Source organism: Caloenas nicobarica, chromosome 2 (genome assembly GCF_036013445.1).
Source record: "Caloenas nicobarica isolate bCalNic1 chromosome 2, bCalNic1.hap1, whole genome shotgun sequence".
Classification (NCBI taxonomy): Eukaryota; Metazoa; Chordata; class Aves; order Columbiformes; family Columbidae; genus Caloenas; species Caloenas nicobarica.
The window spans coordinates 6,856,890-6,877,956 of NC_088246.1; the positions used below are offsets into that span (position 1 = coordinate 6,856,890).

Genomic DNA, 21,067 nt, shown 5'->3' on the forward strand with positions numbered 1-21,067 from the left:
CCCGGATTTGTGTGTGTTTGTTTTATTTTAAGTGTTAGTCATGTTTGATAACTAAAGCAATCCATGAAACGGGGGAGTTACGCCCCGAGCTTCAAAAGCAAACACGGAGCCCATCTGCAAGGGGCGAATTGGGACCGCAATGGTCCGCGGTCCCCGGCTCCCCTGTGCTCGTCTACACACGTTAAGAGATGGTGACCAACACCTACATGAGCTGTGGCCTTTTGTGCCTCTGTCTCTCCCCAGGTCCCACCTTCATTAATCCTCTGTTTGTGTCAGAAAGCCTTGAAAGCTAAGGGAAGGGCCTTTGAAGGAGGGGAGCCAGAGCACTTCTCAGCTACCACTGAGCCATGGCTCACCGGGGACTGGATAGATCACAGGGGAGCTTCTGGGAGAATATTAGACACCAAATCTTGCTGCTTCGTGACCAGCCGCCTCTCTGCCTTCCCAAAATGTAGGTGCAATGATACGTTACCTTGTCGTGGAAAGCTGTGATCAGCCAGAGCTCTGTCTCTAGGTTTGTCCCTCTTTTCTCTGCTGCGATAAATTGCAAAAGGTTTTCATGCTTCATGCCAGGAGTATTGAAAATCTCCCTCTCGCTCTGCCAAGATTGCTTATCCTAAAGCAGGGAGAAACGCGCCATCAAAGATCACACTTCCCTTTAAAGCAAACAGCTCCTTCAGCTCAGTCAGAGCTGCTCATGTTCCTTTTAATACCATCCTCCAGCGTTTGGATGTGATGTATCCCTTCAAAATGAGACTGTTTTCCTAAAGGGTAGATGCTGGAGAAAGACTGGAAGTGGCTGTTCTCAGTCTCCCTTCCCCAAAATTATCCTCGGCTATTTCTAAAGAACATGTGTGGGGAGCACGGAGAAATACAAACCCAGCCTCACTGAGAAATAAGATTTGTCAAGATTTCCTCAGGATGCTTGCAAGAATAAAGCCTGTGCATACAGCACCCAGATCTGCATTGTAGCTGTAATTGTTACCATTGCAAAATCTAATCCAGGCCCTATTGAATATTTACTAGTAGGTCACAGCTGGCTTGGACAGAGGATGTGCAAATCTCCTTTAGCAACGCTGTGACAGCAAATGCGGGGTGAAAAATTAACAAAGAAGGAGATAGCGGAGAAGCAGAAAGATGTTTCAGTCATTCTTGTTTCATTTGACTTTTGATTGCTTTACACTTTCCATCTGCAATTCCTCGAGAGTCAAGTCAGGAGTGTTCAAAGGTTTCCTAGAGCGGAAGATGTGAGCTGACAGAAACGCCGCAGTGCAATTAGCTGTCACAGCACCGGGGCTGCGCCTTTGTAAGCTGCAAACTGTTTGCTAGGCTCAGGTCTGGATTTACAATCTACCCAGGCAGGACACACAAAGCAGAGGCTTTGGTCTTTTGTGTGCATTTTGGGCGTCGCAGCTGCACACTGCCGTGCTGGGTTGTAACATCGGGGACTCTGCTCTGCTGAGACCCCCCTGCAGTGCTGGTCCAGCTCTGGGTCCTCAGCGCAGGACACACACGGACCTGCTGGAGAGGGGCCAGAGGAGCCACAGGAATGACCCGAGGCTGGAACAGCTCTGCTGGGAGGACAGGCTGAGAGAGCTGGGGGGTTCAGCTGGAGAAGAGAAGCTCCAGGGAGACCTTATTGTGGCCTTTCAGTCCTGAAGAGGCACTATAAGAAAGATGGGGACAGACTTGCTAGAAGGGCTTGTTATGACAGGACAAGGGGCGATGGTTTTAAACTAAAGGAGGGGAGATTCAGGTCAGACATGAGGAAGAAATTTTTGACACTGAGGGTGGCGAAACACTGGCCCAGGTTGCCCAGAGAGGTGGTGGATGCCCCATCCCTGGAGACATCCCAGGCCAGGCTGGACGGGGCTCTGAGCAACCTGAGCTGGTGCAGATGTCCCTGCTCATGGCAGGGGTGGCACTGGGGGAGCTTTGGAGGTCCCTTCCAACACAAGTTATTCTATAATTCTACGATTTGCAGTGAAGTTAAAATACCCTGTAGATTTCAAAATGTGCTTGTTTTTGGCCTTCTTACAGCAACTACTACTATAGTAGACAGTTGGTAATTACATAACACAGAGGAAAGTGTAGGAAAGGAGGGTCCTTGAACTTTTTTCCCCAGCAGGAGAGTCCAAATGCATCTTTGTTATTGTCTTAAAAACACCTCCATAGGCACTTAGAGCATCTCAGCACCAGTGAGGAAGCCAAATGAGTGAGAACCTAATGCAATGCACTTCTCACCTGAATAGGGAAGATTTTCACTGCTACGTAGTCATTCATCAGCTGAGCCTTCCACACGCAGCCAAAGCGGCCCCTTGCCTTGATCTCCAAGAGCTGCAGAGGCTTTAGGCCAACCAGGGGAGAAGGGGGTGGCGGGCCGGGGTCCTGCACAAGAGAAAAACATTGTCATCAGCTGAAACTGGACTAGAAAATGGAAAGGAGGGGAGGGATGGAAAGATTTTATATGAGGAAAGAGGCATAAAGAAATAACATTTTATTTAATGTAAATTATTTAGGTGTACTGTTTGCAGCAAAAGCAGCCCAAAATTCCCTATTTTGCTTTGTAGGTTATTTGTACAGAACACATATAACAATCTATGCCTCCAAGTGTCACTTTGTCTGTCAAACTACTGCCTGCTATGCTCTGGCAAAACCTGAATTCTCCTACGTTTTCAAAGCAAAAACTATTTTGGGCTGTAAAACATGGATGACATCAAGGCTACCTCCTGCCAAAAGTAAGGACTTTTTGATCTTTGTGACCCAGCAGCCAGCTACACCTAAAACCTCCCACTGCTTTGCACTTCATTAAGCATGTTTCACATAACCCTAGCAATGGGCAGTAAACAGGTCTGTCAGCATCATAAAGATCGTATCTATTTAAACTCTGCATCTGTCCGTGAGAACAACGCAACCTTGCGGGACGCGTGAGGTTGGAGCTGTGTCCTCTCTGCTTTCAGATGGGAAAGGTTCACAGTATGGGCTGTAATGGGCAGAGGAGGGAGGGAGAGGTAACTGCTCGGGTCTTCAGAAGAAACCAGAAGGCTCAGGGCACAGCAGAGCAAGCAAAGACCAGTTCCCGATGGCTTTGGGCCATGAGGATGACCTCCTGCATGCATTCTCTGATGGCTCGTAAAAGAGCTTCAACAGGGAAAGCATCTCCCCTCACCCCATAGGTAAGAACTTTATTATCTCTGTGATCTCTGCTCCTCTGCAAAGTTGGCTGAAATCAGGCAAGGGGGTTGAGAGTTTTTGGGGAAGGGTGGCCACTGAGCAGGGCTGTGCAACTCCATCCCTTAGGAATCTCAGACATGGTGATAACCCCAATCTAAACCCACCAGCCTCACAGGGTGGGCCATGGAGGCCAACTGTGCCATCAACTTCAAAAAGACGGAGAAGAAAAGTGGATGTGAACATATACTGAGCAGCCTCCGTAACTTTCGTAAGGTCCAAATACAGGCGAACGAGTTGGAAAAGCCCCCGGTTTCTCCCTCACCTCGTTAATATCGACGTGACCGTAGGGAGGTTTGCGGTGACGGTACATCCAGAAGGCCAAGAGGATGGCCATGGAGAGGACAGCGATGGGGAGCAGTGAGTACACCAGGATGTTGAGCAGGGAAGGCGTTGGTGGCGGCGGCTCGTATATGACTGAGAAAAGAGAGAGGGTAAACGAGGGAAAGGACCCTTTGGGTGCGTAACAGCACTGTCAGCTACACGGCCAGATGCAACCAAACCCCGTCCTGCCTTCCACTCCAAAGCTGACAATACTTAGTGGCATGTCCCATCACACCCAACAGTATTCATGAGGCTCCGCGGTTCACTCTTTTCCATATGGCTTTTACTAATGGAGCTACAATGGTCCAAACCACACTTTGGAAGCTGAGCCTCCGCCTGACCTTTATTTAAAATGGGCATTTCTTGCTGGGATACGTAAAAGCAGAAAATTTCCTCCTCTTAACCCTCGTGAAAGCATTAAGCAAGCACGAAATCCCTTGCAGCACCGCTTTGCCTTTTGTAGTGATTGACAAGATGTCAGTTTTTAGTAAAATGCTGCCGGAGCCACAATCAAATGCACTATTCCCACAGTAGTTCTTGTTCCAAATTACATCAGTGCAGTTGAGACACAAACAATGGGAATACTAAATGGAGCCATGTTGCTATGTTGGAGACAGAAGGAAAAAATAACAAGACTTGCCAAATTAAACAAAAAACTGTGAGAGAAAGAATATTTGCTACTAGGTTGCCACGGGTACATTAATAACAGGAGATAATAAAACCCATGTAAACAATAAAAAACCTAACAGGAAAGCCCGGGAAAATCTGATAACAGTCTACTGGAACATCTCAGTAAAGGCAGGTAGTTGAGAGCAAAAGAAACCATCCTAAGGAAAAGACCCACCTTCTTTAATAATTTTTATTGAATCATACTTCAGCAAGCCTACAGCTAAAAGAATCATCATTTTTCTATTAGCCTCTGAAGAAGGACCTGCTATTACTTTTCTTCCTTGAAGTATATCCGCAAACTCTGAAAGGTCTCTCTCTCACACACACACATTCCCTTTCAATCCCCAGACCAAGAAAAGACCAATCGCATGCAAAAATCCTTGAGCTCCAAGATATTTGGAGACCTTTGGTCTATGAAAATTAATAAAGAAGGTGTCAAACACCTTTTAAGAGTTTGAGTTGATCCATGCTGTATAAATCACTCTGCCCTCTTCCCCCTGTGTGGGATTTTGGTTTTTTAAGGGCACACCATGAAGAAAACCTAATCCTTACTGATGGTATCCAAGGTGTTGGTATAGCACGTTTTACCCGCAGAGTGAAGCAACCTTAAAAAACTATCCTTAAAGAACCCCAGCAGAAAGATTTCTGGAATTTGTAACCAAAATGGTACTTCGTGTCCTGTCAGATATATTTTTTTGCCCAACATCCAGCAACCCAAAATCATCGAGAACACCAGAAGAAGAGACTCTCCCTCCCCACCCACACCAGTCACTCACCTTCTGGGCCGGTGACTTCAGGCAAATGGGTAAATTTCTCATTGCAATAGTTGCCCTCGCAGCAGCAGAAAAACACTTGAGGGTTTTCTTCCGTGGCTACGCACTCCTGCCTGCGTCAGGGAGGGACATACACGGCAATGAAGGGAACAGAAAAACCAACATCAGCCAACTCCTGCCCCGAATCGTCTTCTCCACGCACCTTCTCCTGCTGCTGTGCTGCACAGATCAGCACTCTCCTCTTACAGAAAACAACCTGGCCCTCTAATACCCCAGTGGATAGCAAAGATCCTTGAAAAGACCGTAAAGGAAACAAATGCTTCCATATGTACTGAAGGCATTAGATGGCGAGTAATAAATAACAGCCACCGCCGCCGCTAACTGAATGAGAAGCAGAAAAATGATAGGGAGATGCCTCATTCCCTGAACAGCGCCTTTCCCACAGCCCGTATGTATGCTGTCAGGGGAGAGGAGCATTTGATCGTGCAATTAATGATTGTGCCATAAAGCACATAGGAGGAGGGCTGAGCTCAGACTGCTCTCACAGCCTTGAGCATCACTAACTCTACACGCTGGAAAGGCACCAGACGCCAGCAGCAACAACAGTCCATCTGTGGGCAGGAGGGAGGATGCATGGTTTGGTTTTGTTTTGCTTTTAAAGTTTAATTTTCAAGTGCCATCTCCCCTTCATTTAAAAAACTTATTCCCGCACAAAAGGCTTTAAGAAAATCACGTTGCAGCTCTCATTTTCCCTATTTGCCTCTTATCCAGGTAGCGCTGCAGCCTTCGCAGCACCGAGGTTTCCTTCCACACTGTGCAAGGCGTTAGGGGATGGCCACGGATCAGATCGACTCCACTTCCACACATCCTCCCTCTCCCACAGATCAATGCCAAAAGAGACGTGCAGTGATTTTTGCAGCGCACTAGCAGTCATTTTTTTCCCTTTCTTAAATACCCACTTCCTTTCCCCACCACCCTTTGCTACATTACCTTCTGCTTTTGGCGATTAGGGTTGCAGAGCTGCTCTCTGCAGAGAACTGTATCAAACTATTTCCTGAAGCCCAGCTAAATTATATGCATAACTTCCTTCCTTTGACCACTCGGAGGAAGCAGCAAAACAATCATATGTGTTTGACATTATTACTCATTTGTGAACCCATGCCAAGCCTCTTTTTCTGTGGTATCACTGACATACTGCCACAAGAAGGACAGAAAAGGCTCTCTTCAGTGGTAATGCAGGGTAGTTTTTGGTGTTTCATTTCGTTTTGGAGAAAAAAAAAAAAAAAAACCACCAAACGAAAAAGTGTCTCTAGCCGAAATGTCTCCTGCAAGGTCTCAGCTGGGAAGCACTTGGTTTGTTTTTCAGGCTTTTATTTTTTAAACTTCAAAGAAAAAAAAAGCAGCTATTTGACTTATTCAAATGAACAAAGATGTTTTAACAAGTTAAGCAATGTTTCCAGATGCTTTTTCGTGAAATAAGATAACAAGCCGTTTGGATTTAACAGCATCAGTATTGGAGTCTTCAATAGAAAACACATCCTTTGCTAAATCTGTTGGTTAAGAAATCAAGCTAATGAGTGAAAACAGCCTGCTCCACATCTGCATTTCATTATCTCTGTCTTTGAATTGGTGTGCGCTCGGGGCAGCCATCCAGGTACATATGACATGTTATACTTAGCAAATATTACAAATGAGACAGTGGGAGAGAATGACACATTTTTCTATGGCAGCGAGGGCACGTTTCATAGCGGTTCACGTGCTCTTCAAGGGAATGTGAACACGACCTCTTGGTGGGGCTGTGTAAATAAAGGAAGAGCACCCAAGTCGATTTTTTAAACACTACCTTTTTCCTATAGCCTTAAATGTACATATGCCACGTTCTTGTTTCCTTAAGATAAAGAACAGAGTGAGGAGCCGTCACCCCAACCCTTGCACTTCTGAATTTTTCACCTTCCAGCGACAAGGACCAGCATGTGTTGCCTGGCAGAATAGGACCATGCCCTGCATGCAGGGGACACTTTTGCAGATACAGGTACAGGGGCATCTCCCAAGGCTGCACTCAAGAGCTCAGCATCCAAAGATGCTGAAGACAGAAACAGAAAGGGCATCAGCACAGCACCACCCATCAAAAAATCATCTTTTTAGCCACTGGGATGCAACACTACCTCCGTGAAAGACTGATGGAGGCATTCAAGAGAAGAAGGGGAAAAATAAAAAAGACTGCATTTAAACAGTCTGTATTTAATTAAAGCTAACCTTTATTTCAAATGTTGCTTCCAACACTTGCACCGTTCGTTAATTCTCGGAAGATCTTTTAGCTCTGCCCTGGAACTGCAGCTCTGAAGAATGAGGCTGCAGGATAATGGATGCTCAACCCCAGGGCTGCAAAAAGGCTTGTGAGGAGCCCTGGAAACTTTTGCTGTTATAACAGAGCAACATATTATGACAAAGTTTAAGAACCACTACATCCCTGCGCAGAGACACTCAGTGACAATACAAGTGTCACTGTATACAAGAGCAGGCACTGAAAGGAGAAAGCTGTTTACAGTAAACACTTCTGCTTGGAAGTAGGAAACTAGAGTGACCTTCTGTTCTCAGAAGAAGCGGCATTAAGATGATTAATGGGCCAAGGAGGATTGATTTATCGGGAAAGAATAAAAATTTAACTATATATAGAGCTTGGCTACACAACTGGCAAGGGAATAGGTGTGGTAGGAAAGTAAACCCAGCACTAATAATAGAAGGAAGAGGTGCAACAACTCACAGTTGGGATAAGCTAAGACAACGAGCACAAAAGCAGGGACAGTGTACAGCACCAAGGGGAGAAAAGCCTCCAGCCATGGGACAAATCTAGTCTCAGCTTAAGCCCCATGATGTAGGACCTGATGTCCTAAAACTTTTGGAATGAGAAACTACAAAGATGCACAGCTGGGAATTGTACAAGGGTGCGATCAACCTACATTGGTGTTATACCAAGGGAAATCCTTGAATTTTACGTTCTCTTAATCCCTATTGAAAGGGATTGGTTTGGGTTGGTTAGTTGGACATTGGTAGGGTTTTGTTTGTTTGTTTTTAGTTTTGTTTTGGTTTTTTTTTTTTACAGAAACACTGAGTGAATCCAGAGCTACTGAGCATTGTCCTTTTAAACTGTGACACTTCACAGAGCTATTTTCTTTAGCTGTAATTCTTTTCTCCTCTGTAGAATTGCATCAAGGGGAATGAGAAAAGACTAGTTTATTTTCCCAGCTATTTAATGAGGCTGGAGCCTTCGTACTACAAAACCTCCCTCCTTTTCAGCTTGCTACAGGCAGCGACACACAAACATGCGTTTTGCTTTTGCTGCCTCGCTCTTTCTCCTGACCCATTTCTTAACTTCAGACAAAGAATGGCAAAACTTTTTGCAACATTACCAACCTCAGAATATCTCAACCTCTAACCACCCCCAGATATCTGTGCTTTCTTTGCTAGAGAGCTCCAAACGATTCCAAGTTTTCCTTTGTATCGCCAAATGCTCTTGGAAGAACATACTGCTCTTCATTTGATGGTACAGGACATGTTTTTCAATGCATGCCAGAATTATCAAAGCTTTGCTAAGGAAAAAAACCAAACCAAAACAAACACACAACAAAAAACCCTAAAAGTGCTTTTTGCAGGTTCTGTTTAGAAAGTCAAGGCAGATAAGTGACAATTCTGAGAGCTACGTTAGCAACGGAAGTAATTACAAGGGATGAATGGGCCAATTGACTTGGACTTGCTTTCTTTTCCTCGATACAAAAATCATGAGCCTTTGTACTTAGAGGAACAATTAAACCTGTATTCAGAAAAAAACCAAAAAACCAAAAACCAGGCTATTACCTGTCATAACAGTTGAAGTCATCTAACCAGCAGCCTTTCTTCACCAGCTCGATGGAGCCCGAGTTGTTTCTCCAGGAGGCGTAGCAGTGGAGCCGCTTGTCCTTCTCCCCCTCGCAGCGCTCCACGCCGCTCTGGTTGGTCTTCTCCAGCTCCCAGTTGGCGTTGTAGTAAATGCATTCCCTCGTTTCAGCCTCCCCATGGCCTGGGCCTGGAGCAAAATTCAAATCCCAAGTACGTTCAAGCAAAATCAGAAACAGATCCTGGGAGATGCATCTCCACGTGGCTTTGCTTTAGGTGATGCATACATTTGCCTCCCTGGGAGCAAAGCAGCTTATCAATGTGAGCTTCAGTATGGTATGGAGGGTTATTCTCCTTTTTTTGTGGGGAACAGAGAGGTCACGTTTGCCTGGGCTCACAACAGGAGCTCATGGTGAAGTCAAGAGCCCAGCTGAGAACCTCCCAGGTCTCCTCTGGCCAGTGCTTCAGCCACAGGACCCTAACAGAGGGATGTACAAGGCAACCCACGAACCCTGTTGAGGAAAGGCAACCTCCTGGGGTGCTACTTGCTAGTTGCTGGGATGTCACACAGCAGATTTACCCTCCCTCTCCACCCTTATTTTGGGAAACACCACTTAAAAATAAATTATTTCTTACATGGGTAGGTTATAACTGAGCATGTATAACATTCATCCTGCAGAGGAAGACCGAACCAGTGCCCGTTTCTCACTTAGGTCCCAGTTCAGGCTTACTTGATAAGTCTCCATATGATAAATGCCACGTTTTAGCTGTGGTTGATATGGCTCACACTACCTCTCCACACAAGCAAGACCTTCACCAAAAAGTAACTCCATTCCCTGAATAAGTCTGGCCACCCCAAATGGACGTTTGGCCACCACAAACCACGAGCCTCTATGGCCTGTGGGTCCTTCCCCACTTAGAGCCTTGTACCAAAGGACTGAGGAATTCCTACTGCCCCAAGTGAAACAATTCTCATGTGGCCACAAACGCACAGAACTGAAACACGATTACAGACACATCCATTAAAAAGAGTCAAGTATGCAAATATGCAAGTGATCTGTTTTGTCCTAAGCCTTAGAAATCCTCTCTTCATTTGGAAATACACAGCTTTATGGCATTTTAAGAATTAGTTTAAAATGAGAAGAATGCAACAGATACATGACATGTAAGCAAACACCCAGAAAAGGTACCATGAAGCTTGTGATCTTGTAAATCCTGAGATGCCCTGCAGCCATCTCTCCTTGAGATCACCCAACCCAAGGTAAGGTCAGACCTGGCCGTTATTTTCATAGAAACATAAAATCATTTGGGTTGGAAAAGACCTTTAAGATCATTTATGGATTGCAATCATGGAAAACTTAGGTATCCCAATAAAATGTGTTGACAACCGGGTAGAAAACACAAATGGGTCCCGCAGGATGGTGAAATGAAAGTGCTGCATTTCCCAGAATAGCCAGACCTTTGCAAAACACAGAACTAGTTTCTGGCTGGAAAAATCTGCAGTGCTTTCATGACTCTACCTTCTCCAAAGGCCCTACAACCTTCAATGTTGCAGTTAAGGCAGTCGAGGCCACGTCTGGATGATTTAAACACAACCCAGACTGTGATTCCCACTCAATGCAGCAAAGCAGCCACTTCTGAGAGGTCTCTACAAGGTGCATATGACACCGAGCAGCGAGTGGCCAGGATTAAACGACTTGTCCCAAGCGAGCAGGATGCTGGGGAACCTTGACCTGCCTGTCCACAGCCTGCAGCTCCTTAAGCTGCCAGGTCTCCAAGCTGTTACCTGGTGGGAGGATTCGCCTCCAATTTTGCAGTGCATGGAGAGCCTTTCAGAGATGGTGCTTGAGCCAGAGATTGCATTCAAGCTATTCGGCGTAGCCTGATCTGCTGTAGGGAATCAACCTTCTGCTGCCAGCAGGCATCGAGCAAGGAGTGTAGATGACCTGGGACGGAGCGGAACTGCAAGAAGCGTGCAGGAGAAACCACGGTTTCTGCACAAGCTAGGGGTGATGTGTCCAGCCTGCTCCTGATACCAACACCTGGACTCAGTGGTGGGTAATTTTCATGGTATGGAGCAAACTCATCCGATTAGGAAGTTTTCTTTGCAAGTGGAGAGGTGTTCAATCCTTCAGTAACTCTTTTTTTTTGGAAGAATGTTTAATCTGCATCGTGGGAGAGACTGAAAGGGAGGAGGGGTATGCGAAAGTCATAAAGCCGACTTTGGAAACTGGAAATTATATTCGAAGCACACGCGAACAAGAGCTCAATTTCAATAGCACCTGCAGGTTTTATCGGCACTTGCAAAGCTCCATCTGAGTTTTCTCCTGACAAGTTGCTTACTATAATAAAAACAACCTACCAATATCCCTCAACACAGAACAGTGTCAATATTGACACTCCTTGTTAAAGCCTGGATATTTGTTCTCTTGACACTTACACCATGCTTTGTTAGGGCAGATTAAGCATTTTTGCTAAATACTGGTTAAATCAGAAGGGAAGCAAAGGAGCATTGTCTTGTGTGCAGGGAGGCCAGTATCTTTTTCTTTATAAAGGAATGAGTAAATATCTTCACTTCATTGTAATACTTCACATGGCTTCAAGCTGACACCTGATAGCTAATCTTCACTGTCACCTTCTGGTCCAGCCCTTGAAATACATTTTGTAATTATCATTGCCATCATCCCAAACCCAATCTCGCTTTTGCTCTAGATGGAAATTTCCTCTCCCTCCCAACCCCATCTCCCAGAAAGCAGGAAAGCTTAATGAACCATTTGCCTGGGAAGCAGCCCCAAAATCTAATCCTGGCTCAGCCACCTCTGTCCGTAACCTCGAGCAATATTGTGTAGTCTCTGTTTTCTCCACCTGCAACGAGGGCCAACACAATGCACAAAGCTGCGGTGAGATTTGATGTTTCTACTGTGCTTTGAAAAGGGAATGCTAAAAAGATGTACAGCAGGAGCTGTGTCGGCTCTGGGACCAGCAAAGCAAGGCTGCTAAATCCTGTGCTGAGCCCAGGCTCCCTTCCCCCAAGACAGTTGTCTTTTCTGGAACAAGTTTCAGCTGAAGACTAAGATCTGCTTGCAAACACGCAAACCCAACTCTGCAAACAGCAACTGCGCCAGGAAAAAGGCCTTTCGCAGTATTTCCCCTGCTGTCAAAGTTTAGATGAGTTGAATAAAAGCATGAATAAAGTTTTGGATGACTGAATACATGCATGTTTCCCTTAAAACAGCTCCTAAGGATGCTTGCATTACAGAGATGCTTCAAAAACCTGCATGTTTGCTACCTGCTTTCAGATCTTTTTAAAAAGCCCTTTGGTAAGGATCCTCATCCTGCTGGGTGCTCCGGACTGCAAGAAATCCTTTTGTTTGTGCCCAAGATGGTCTCAGCAGGAAGGGCCATGGCTCCAGGACTGGGTGGTAATTTACCTGCTGCTTTAGCTCATCAAGAAACACTCACACCTCGCTCTGTAATGGATCACGCAGAGACCAAAGTTTGCAGCAAACTGCCTTATCTGCATTCACTGTGCTAAAACCCTCCACTGAATCGCAGGAGGGGGAACTGAAACAGGGTTTTGTCTCTTTGACAGAGAACGGTGGGGTGGTGGTGACCAGAAGGAGGAAATCTGAGCTCTACTCCTGCATCTCCAAGAAGCCATGTAATTTTTTCTGCCTCTTTTCCCCTTGGACAACAGGTATGGAAGTGCCCATTCCCCTGAGGCCACCAGAGGCCTGTAGGAAACACAGAGCTGGATACTTCTGCCAAGTGACACAGGTAGGATAGGCACAGATCAACCACATCCTGCTTCTCATTTCAAGCTGCAAGAAAAACTGAAGGGTATTGCCCCAAAATGGGTGCAAGAAGTGCTTGTCTCCTTCCACCGGACACAGCTCATGCATTAGTGCAACGAGGCTGCGTTGGACTTGAGTGGGCTTCCCTCAACCCACAACAGCACATCCTGGCTCAAGTGAGGTGTCGAACCAAACCTGAGCAGCTGAGGGAAGGGACAGGATTAATTTTGGCCACAAAAAGGCTTTCCTAAAATAAAAGCCTTTGTGGGCCATCGGTGTCACGGGTGGTGAGCAACTGCATTGTGCATCACTTGTTTAGTATATTCTATTATTATTATCAATATTATTATTATTTTCATTGAGATATAAAACGTTTGTTAAGCAAGTGTCTGAAGATCGCTGTCAGAACTTGGTTTAATTCATCGGGCTCCCATTCCCCACCTGCCCAGCCCTACTCTGCCAGCAGGGCACCTCCAGCAGCACAGCCCACTATCAACCCTGGTTCTTTCCATGGAAAAGAGCCTCATGACAGCAGCCGCGCAAAAACAATAAACATTTCAATACCACGATCCACAAATAGCCATTTAAGGAATAAAGTGCTGTTTGAAATCAAAGTCTATGGAAGAATTAGGCTTTTCAGGAACAGATGGGTTTCTGACATCCCACTGCACCCACCCAGCGCTTTGAGGATGCACAGTGTGGCTTTGCCCAACACCTTTGTCCTCGTTTCGGCTGGGATAGAGTTAATTTTCTTTCCAGTAGTTGGTATAGCGCTGTGGTTTGGATTTAGTATGAGAAGAATGTCGATAATATACTGCCAGTTCGGTTGTTCCTGGGTAGTCAAGGACTTTTCAGCTTCCCATGATCTGCTGGGTGCACAAGAAGCTAGGAGGGAGCAAAGCCAGGACAGCTGAACCAAAGCGGCCAAAGGGGTAGTCCATACCATATGACATCATGCTCAGTATATTAAACTGGAGTTGGCCAGGGTGGCAAATACCGCTGCTCAGGAGTAGATGGGACATTGGTGTCACAGGTGGTGAGCAATTGCATTGTGCCTCACTTGTGTTGTATATTCCATTATCATTATTATTTTCTCTTCCTTTGTTGTCCTATTCAACTGTTCTTATCTCAGCCCACAAGGTTGGTTTTTTTTTCCCCTCTTTGTCGGTCTCTCCTCCATCTCACTTAAGGTGGACCAGTGAGCAAGGGGCTATATGGCTCTAGTTGCCAGCTGGGGTCAAACCACAACAACCTTCCTTGAAGAAGGAACCTTTACACAAAATACTACCAAGCCAAAATAACTCCCAACGCATGATGAAGGCAGAGGGAGGCTACCCACCACCAGCCATTTTTGGGGTGGAAATCAACTTTTTGACCTCAGTCCTGAGAAACTATCATTACACCAATTCCCTTGGGTTATTTTTCTGCTCCAGATGACTGAAGCATCACTAGGATTTTGCCAAGCAAGACCCCCAGCACCTATCTGAGGCACGTAATGATGGGAAGAGCAGTTGAAATACCGTGTGACGTGGGAAGACCTCTCTCCTCTACTCAGGAGTTGCAAGGCACAGAGGGAGCTCATTAAAAAGGGTCCTCTTGAACTGAAGGACTTCAGCCTGCCGAGGCATGGGACCTTGCTGCTGATCTGAGACTAAACTCTGCTCTCCTAATTTGGAGCTGCTGACAGATCACCGAGGCTGTGTCATTATCCAACAGCTGCTAAATTACAGCCAAGATCCAGTGTAGCGACTCCAGGTCTGGGCATTAGCAGTTGCTGGGCTCCTAACTCATAATTAGATACATAGGGAATATCTTCCCCAAGGCTGAAGGCTGCTATAAATCTCAGCTCTTTATCTCTGCCTGTCCCCTTTTTAAAAGCTAAAATGAAAGTATATATGAAAAGATGGAATGTGTCAAAATAGTCTGCATAAACACTGAGTGATTTACCAGACAGTCTGTTTGCCTAACTGTCAAAACCACCGGGCTTTCTACATGAAACTGAAGTTATTTGCAAACACTTGGTTATGTCCCTATATAGCTATTTGTACATGTAATTTTATAATATAAAATGACAGAGAATGTACACTGAATTGGGGTAATTGCCCTCTAATTTGGAGGGTAATTGCATGTACCAATTAAGCAACTGTGGATGCATTCTTGCATGTGTGATTATGAAAGTCGGGCCCTTTGTTTGAGGTTTGTATTTGTTTTCAAGAGCCATCCCTCAAACCACAGCATGGTTGAGCAGAGCTGGGAAATAAAAGGCTGCCCGTCGCTCACCTTGCAGCCCAGCATCTCTGGGATCAGGATCAGCTCCTGCCCGCCCTTCGCATTGCTCAGAGTCTGTGGGATGCTAAACCAGCTGCCTCTGAACCCAGGGCTGCATTTTGGCACATGCTTCAGTGGGGGGACCACGATCTGAGCATTCATGGAGCAGACTGGGAGGCACTGGGGTGGAGGGAAAGGCAAAGAGGCACTGCTGCCTCCCAGCTCACCCTTTCCCAGACACCTGCCCAGAAGTCAGGTGCAGGACCGCAAACGAAAGAAATTCAAACAGTTATTGCGAGCATTTCAGATCCCAAAATCAAGCCAGAGAAAGGCTTGCAACTGGGAAAGTCGGGAAAATGTTGCTCTGGAGAGACCACCCCACTGCATCTCTACAGAGCTGATAATGAATCTGCAATTAGTAAATGTTGCTCCAGCGCTTATTCCCCAAGTGGAGTGATTTCATTCCTGCTGTACTTAAATAATAGGGTGTAAATACATTTTTAGCCAAAGCATCAAACTAGCGTTGACGTCTGTGGTTAAGTATGTAACTGTACATCAGGATTTAAAGACTTGTTGCTTGTATCCTCCGCTCTTTCACAAAAGCCCTGAAACGGCAGAGCCCCATGTAACAGAAATGAGCCCCGTGTAACAGAAATTCTGCCTTTCTCCAGCCAAAACTTCAGCCAGACATGGGTCCATCAAAGGGCTTGCCCCTTCCAACCAGCTGGAGATAGGGATGGGCACTGCCCTGGCTAATTAAAAAAACATAGTAAAGCATCAACTATAGCAAAATGTTTTGGTTCTTAAGCCAGATCAGGTAAAACCAGGCCAAGAACCAGCACAAAGAACGGCAACGGTGTAACGCCAAGGGAAGATATTACTTTAAATTTTGTTTTCTGTCAATAGATTTGGCATATCCCATGATAAAAGAGCTTTAAGTTTTCTAGTCAATCAATGGCTGTTAATCTATTATCTCAGCATATATTGCCATGGTAACCTGCAATGATGCCATTGACAACCAGTCTCAAAAGGACAGGAGGCTTTAAGTCATTTTCTTTTAAAATTAAAAAAGGAACTTTAATATTAAGAAATACATCCTCCCTGCTCACCAGGGATGACAACTCAGGGCTTCTATATTCACACCATGACTCACGCTTAACAGCTTCCACGGACATCTGTGTAACAATCCCCCACCCCATATATCTCTTTTTTAACTTGGGCTTAACTCAGTAGAAAATAACAAGGAAATTATTCAAAAGAATTAGAGCTTTATTACAATTTTCCCCTAAACTGCAAGTAAAACCTGTTTTGTAAAACACAGGGAACATGTTTTAAGAGTCATTAGTGCCAGCTTGGGGAAAGGATGCAATAAAGGTTTAATTCTTCTGAATAATTTCCTTGGTATTTTAAGAGGAATAGAGCGGATAGAAGGAGGATCCGGAGAAGGACACGCAGCATCCCAGCTCCTCACAAATCCATAAAACCAGGCAGATTCCTGCTTAGGGAAGACAGAGCTGAGTAAGATGACGGCGTTATTCGATTTAGTGGAATACTGAGTGTACACACACACACACAGAGCTGAGGAGATTAATCTCTTGGACCAAAGGGGAGGATCACTCAGGAAAAGGTTTAGTAAATCATTCTTCTGGCCAGGCAGAGAGATCCAAGGAGGTTTGGCCAGGTCACCGGCCGGACTGGTGTGCAGCAGGACAGAATCGTTGCCAGCAGTTAATCAATTTTTGGACACAGTGCATTTTTGACTTGAACTCAGCTGGTCATTTCTATATTTTATTTAAAGAAGAGATCATTTTAGTTATCCATTAGAAAAATCCTATTTCGTAGCATTTCAGTTAAGGACAAAGCCAAATGTAATTAGATTTCTCCCTTCGCATCACTAACTGTATCTGTCTCCCCAAAAAAGGGTTTTAGTTCTTTAATAAAACCATCAGGGAGATCAATCAAAAGCATTTAATGCCGTGGTGCTTCTGCAGTTCATGTTTAAATGCACTTTGGGTCACAAACGAGGCAATTTGGACAGCAGAGCTCAAACCGGATTAGTAATAACATACAAAAAAGGCCTTTTTTTTTTTTTAATTTTCAATGTAGATACACACTCCTCCGCTACACCCAAAGGATAAAACCAAAATCAAGTCAACCTCGATGAACACAAAGTTACGCGTCCAAAAAGGGCCTCGCCACCCACTGCGGCACGGGGTGGAGAACACGAGAAGCTGCCGATCGCCCGGCCAAACCTCCCGAGACGCTGAGCTGCTGTCTATCCACGTGTGACCGTCCCCAAGGGTGCAACAGCGTGCAGGAGGATGACAACTGCTCTGCCACCCACCCTGCTCATTAGGAGACATCTCCTGGCTTCCTTGGCACCCCTATACCAAGAAAATACTTTGCTCCATACAGGATTTCCATAGAGGAGAGGTTGTTTTTCTCTCCCAGACCACGAGTTTGCAAACAAACATATAATTATTTAGTTTTGTTTTGTTTTTTTTTTTCCTTAAATTTGAAGTGTGCTTTTATAAAAGCATTAAGCAGACTGTTTATTTGGCTTGTAACAGCAACGGCTACTCTCTGGCATGAAAAATGGACCCTCATGGGCTAAACGCTGGGCAAATAAGCTACCAAGAAGGTTGTCCTAGGCCCAAACTTTGCAGCTTCAGTGACTGAAAATATCAGGGTTTAATGACAAGATAAAGATATTTCCATCTACACTCCTAAAAATCAAATAGAGGGCAGATTTCGACCAGATGCCACCAATCACTAAAGTAAAATATGCAGCAAATTCTGCAACGACATTTAGAACATAATCATTTGTTCTCTCCTGTTCTCCTCGGGAGCCAGCATGAGGTCTCCAAAGAGCATGGGAGGAAGAAGTGAAATCATGTATGTTCATAAATATTTCCCCCACACACGGCGAAGTTTTGAAGAGCTTTCAAAGCAAGCCAATAAAAGAAATGTCCATCCAGGCCAAGGGATGAAGATACGGGAGTTGAGAGATTTAAGGAACCATGTGCTGATACCTTTCCCAGCTCTTTCACGTGTCTCTGCTCCATCCCACCATCCTCATCCTCCTGTGCTGCTGCCACCAGCAGAAATGCCTTTCAGAGCTCCTGATTTCTAAAGTTTTCAGCAGGGAGAGACTGATGTGGGTCTCACACACCACAGCCCACCTGGCAAACCATAGAGAGCTTCAGTACCCAAACAGCAGCACCTCAATTCATAATCTACACGTGGTCCCCTGAGATTTATCAGCAGGGACATTTCAAGTATGCTTTAAAATGTGCTGAGTCTACTAAGATTGGGCCCCAAGTGCTTTTCTATTGATTCTGCCTGACATTTCCAAATACCACAATTCCAAATTTAATTCACTGGTAATTGGAAAAACTGTAATGCATGTAAATGGACAAGAAGACGTTGGAAGTCCAAAAGGTCAAGCATCAGGAAAGCGTGCCCCCAAGAACTAAATGATGTTTGTTTGTCTTCTTGTCACCCTCTTCCACTTGAATAATCAAAGCCTGGAGTTGGGCAGTTTTCTCAGCAGCAAATAAAAAAAAAGCACTGTCACTCTACGCTGTGGGACAGGGTTCAAAATCACTGTTTCAAACTCCATCACCGACCAAAATTCAAATACACCATAGAGATGACTCAGTTAATGAGCAGATTACATGAGCAAGTGGGAAACTCAGGGAAGAATTAATTTGATAACTCTTTGTCAGGAGGAGATTCTATCTGGAAATCAGGTTTCAAAAATTATCTTTCTGCTACTCTGTGGCTTTATAGGCACTGAGCTTCTCCTCACCAGCCAACTGAAGGAGAGGTAGTGGCCAAGAGAAAATCTTACCAGACGTGTAAAAAAAAAAAAATCAAACCTCAGCTCCAGTACGATGATGGATGTTTGCTGGCTGATCTCAGCTGGGCTCTCTACTTTATTCATCTGAGAAAACCAAACTTTTGCTTCAGAGGATCCAAGGGCTTTGGAAGAAATGCTGTGGGACCAGGTCGGGGATGCTTGCCCAGCTCTTTACATAAAACCCCGAGTTGCAGCAAAGCCCACGGCTCCCTACAGTATGCTTGAGGGTTCAATGTTTGGATGGGTAATTAAGTCCTTTGGGCAAAAACCATTCTCATCAGAATACTGTATGACAAAATTCCCATATTTCCCTACGTTCTAGAGAACAGAACGCACAAATTTGAGCTGCTGGTCCAACCTGCACTCCCCAGGGCACGAGCAACTGCTCATGCTCTGATACCCTGGTGTATTTTAGCTCAAAGAGTAAGAATACAGCCAAAGTACAGCACACAAGAAAGTACAAGCACTACTTAAAGCCAGTGTTACATTGATGAAGGACAAGCACGCGTTATCACATCCCAATCAGAGTTGCTTCAGTTCAGCCCATTGTAGTATATACGAAAACATTGTCTCTTGAAGCAAGAGACACCTTTTACATTACATCCTAGATCTTCAGATCACTCAGGTTTCGCAAAAGAAGAAACCACTGACTCTTAAAAACCTCCTTCCCAGCGTACACTGGTATTTCAAGAGTTAACAAGCTTCAGTCAATGCGGCTGAACCCCGCATGGAAGAGAAGGGAGGCAGGAAGAAAAGCAACTCTCTAGCCCTTGCAATCACACACTAGCCTTAAGCCCTCCAAAAGGAAGTAAAGACATTCCTAAAATTCTTCAGACGATGAGAAGCAAGTTGTCAGCCGAATCAGAAGTCCATTTCTCCCGTCTTTACGCTCTTAATGGCAAATCCCACATGAGCAATTTTAAAAGCCTCTTTTACAATGGAGTTTTCTCCCAAGTGGCTCCAGCACATCTAGGACTTGTCTCATGTTTACAGAAATGTACCTTTCTCCTTTGGGTCTATTGAAAAAAGCTACCATCGAATGACCTGAGGAAGGAATGTAGCACAATCCAATAGCATCATGCAATTTCCAGTGATTGTTTCTGTTACAATAATGAAAGGCACGGAAGAAACGGCTGGATAACTGCAGTGATTCTCTAAAGACAAGTTAGAAAAGAGATGCTGAAGAAATATTATGTAAAGAGGGGGGAGGGAAATAAAGTCACCTATTAACTTTCATCTTGAATACGTGCACTCACCAGCATCCGGATTCCACTTTGAAACAAAAATGTTTCTGAGCGGATTGTCCCATGAAGTTGAAACTCTGCCTGTTTCACAGGCGGGAAGTAATAAAATAATTGTGTGCTCTGGGACAGGTCTTCTCCTTCCAGGTGTTTTATAGTTTTCTCACAAGGAAGAGTAAAACACTTGGGATCACAGCACGCACGTGGCATGGAAGGAGAAACACTCTCCATCCATGTTGGAGCTTTATGGATGACATGAGCACAACAGCTCCACCCCAGAAACTGGGTACATTCCCTCCCAGTTCAACTTTCTATTTAGATGCCCGTTGCCATGGTGACCAGGCTCCAACATTATGTAAAACAACATAAAGTAATATTCTAAGATTCAGTACTGTACTCCTAGAGAATTTTCTAAGCTCAGATAGGTGGGAATCTCCACAAGCCCCATCTCTGATGCTGTTCCCATGTATTCAGATGCTGACATATGAAAATAAGGAGCTGGAGGTGCCCTTGTCTGGGCACTTTCAGGGACGCAAATATTTAGAGGCATTTATCACTAGAAGTGCAATGAGAACCCAAGAGAAGAGAAGGCTCTGGGGAGACCTTATTACAGCCTTTCAATCTATAAAGGAGGCTCACAAGAAAGATGGGGAGAGGCTTTTTACACCAAGGACAGGACAAGGAGCAATGACTTTAAACTGGAAGAAGGTAGGTTTAGATTGGACATAAGGAAGCGATTTTTTTTTATGATGAGGTTGGTGAGACACTGGAAAAGGTTGCCCAGAGAAGCTGTGAGTGCTGCATCATTGCAAGTGTTCAAGGACAGGCTGGAGGAGGCTTTGAGCCACCTGATCTAGTGAAACATGTCCCTGCCAATGGCAGGACGGGGTTGGCTAGATGATCTTTAAAGCTCCTTTCCAACCCAAACCATTCTGTGATTCTATAACGGAGAGAGTTGGGTCTATGAAAGAAAAAAACAACAGTATATGGTTGCCAGCCTCCATCACACGACTGATGTGGCGCCAAGAGAGG

General features: G+C 45.0%; 1 protein-coding gene across 2 annotated transcripts in view; it reads right to left on the reverse strand.

The window, feature by feature from the left end:
• ACVR2B (activin A receptor type 2B) overlaps nt 1–21,067 on the reverse strand; it is a 100,490-nt gene that overhangs the window by 11,900 nt on the left and 67,523 nt on the right. For both annotated transcript variants that reach the window (XM_065628963.1, XM_065628964.1), the window contains exons 2-6: nt 8,853–9,060; nt 5,001–5,110; nt 3,497–3,648; nt 2,245–2,388; nt 473–616 (exon numbers count right to left, since the gene is read on the reverse strand). In XM_065628963.1, coding sequence (XP_065485035.1) covers nt 473–616; nt 2,245–2,388; nt 3,497–3,648; nt 5,001–5,110; nt 8,853–9,060 — 758 coding nt within the window. The remainder of the gene's footprint in view (nt 1–472; nt 617–2,244; nt 2,389–3,496; nt 3,649–5,000; nt 5,111–8,852; nt 9,061–21,067) is intronic.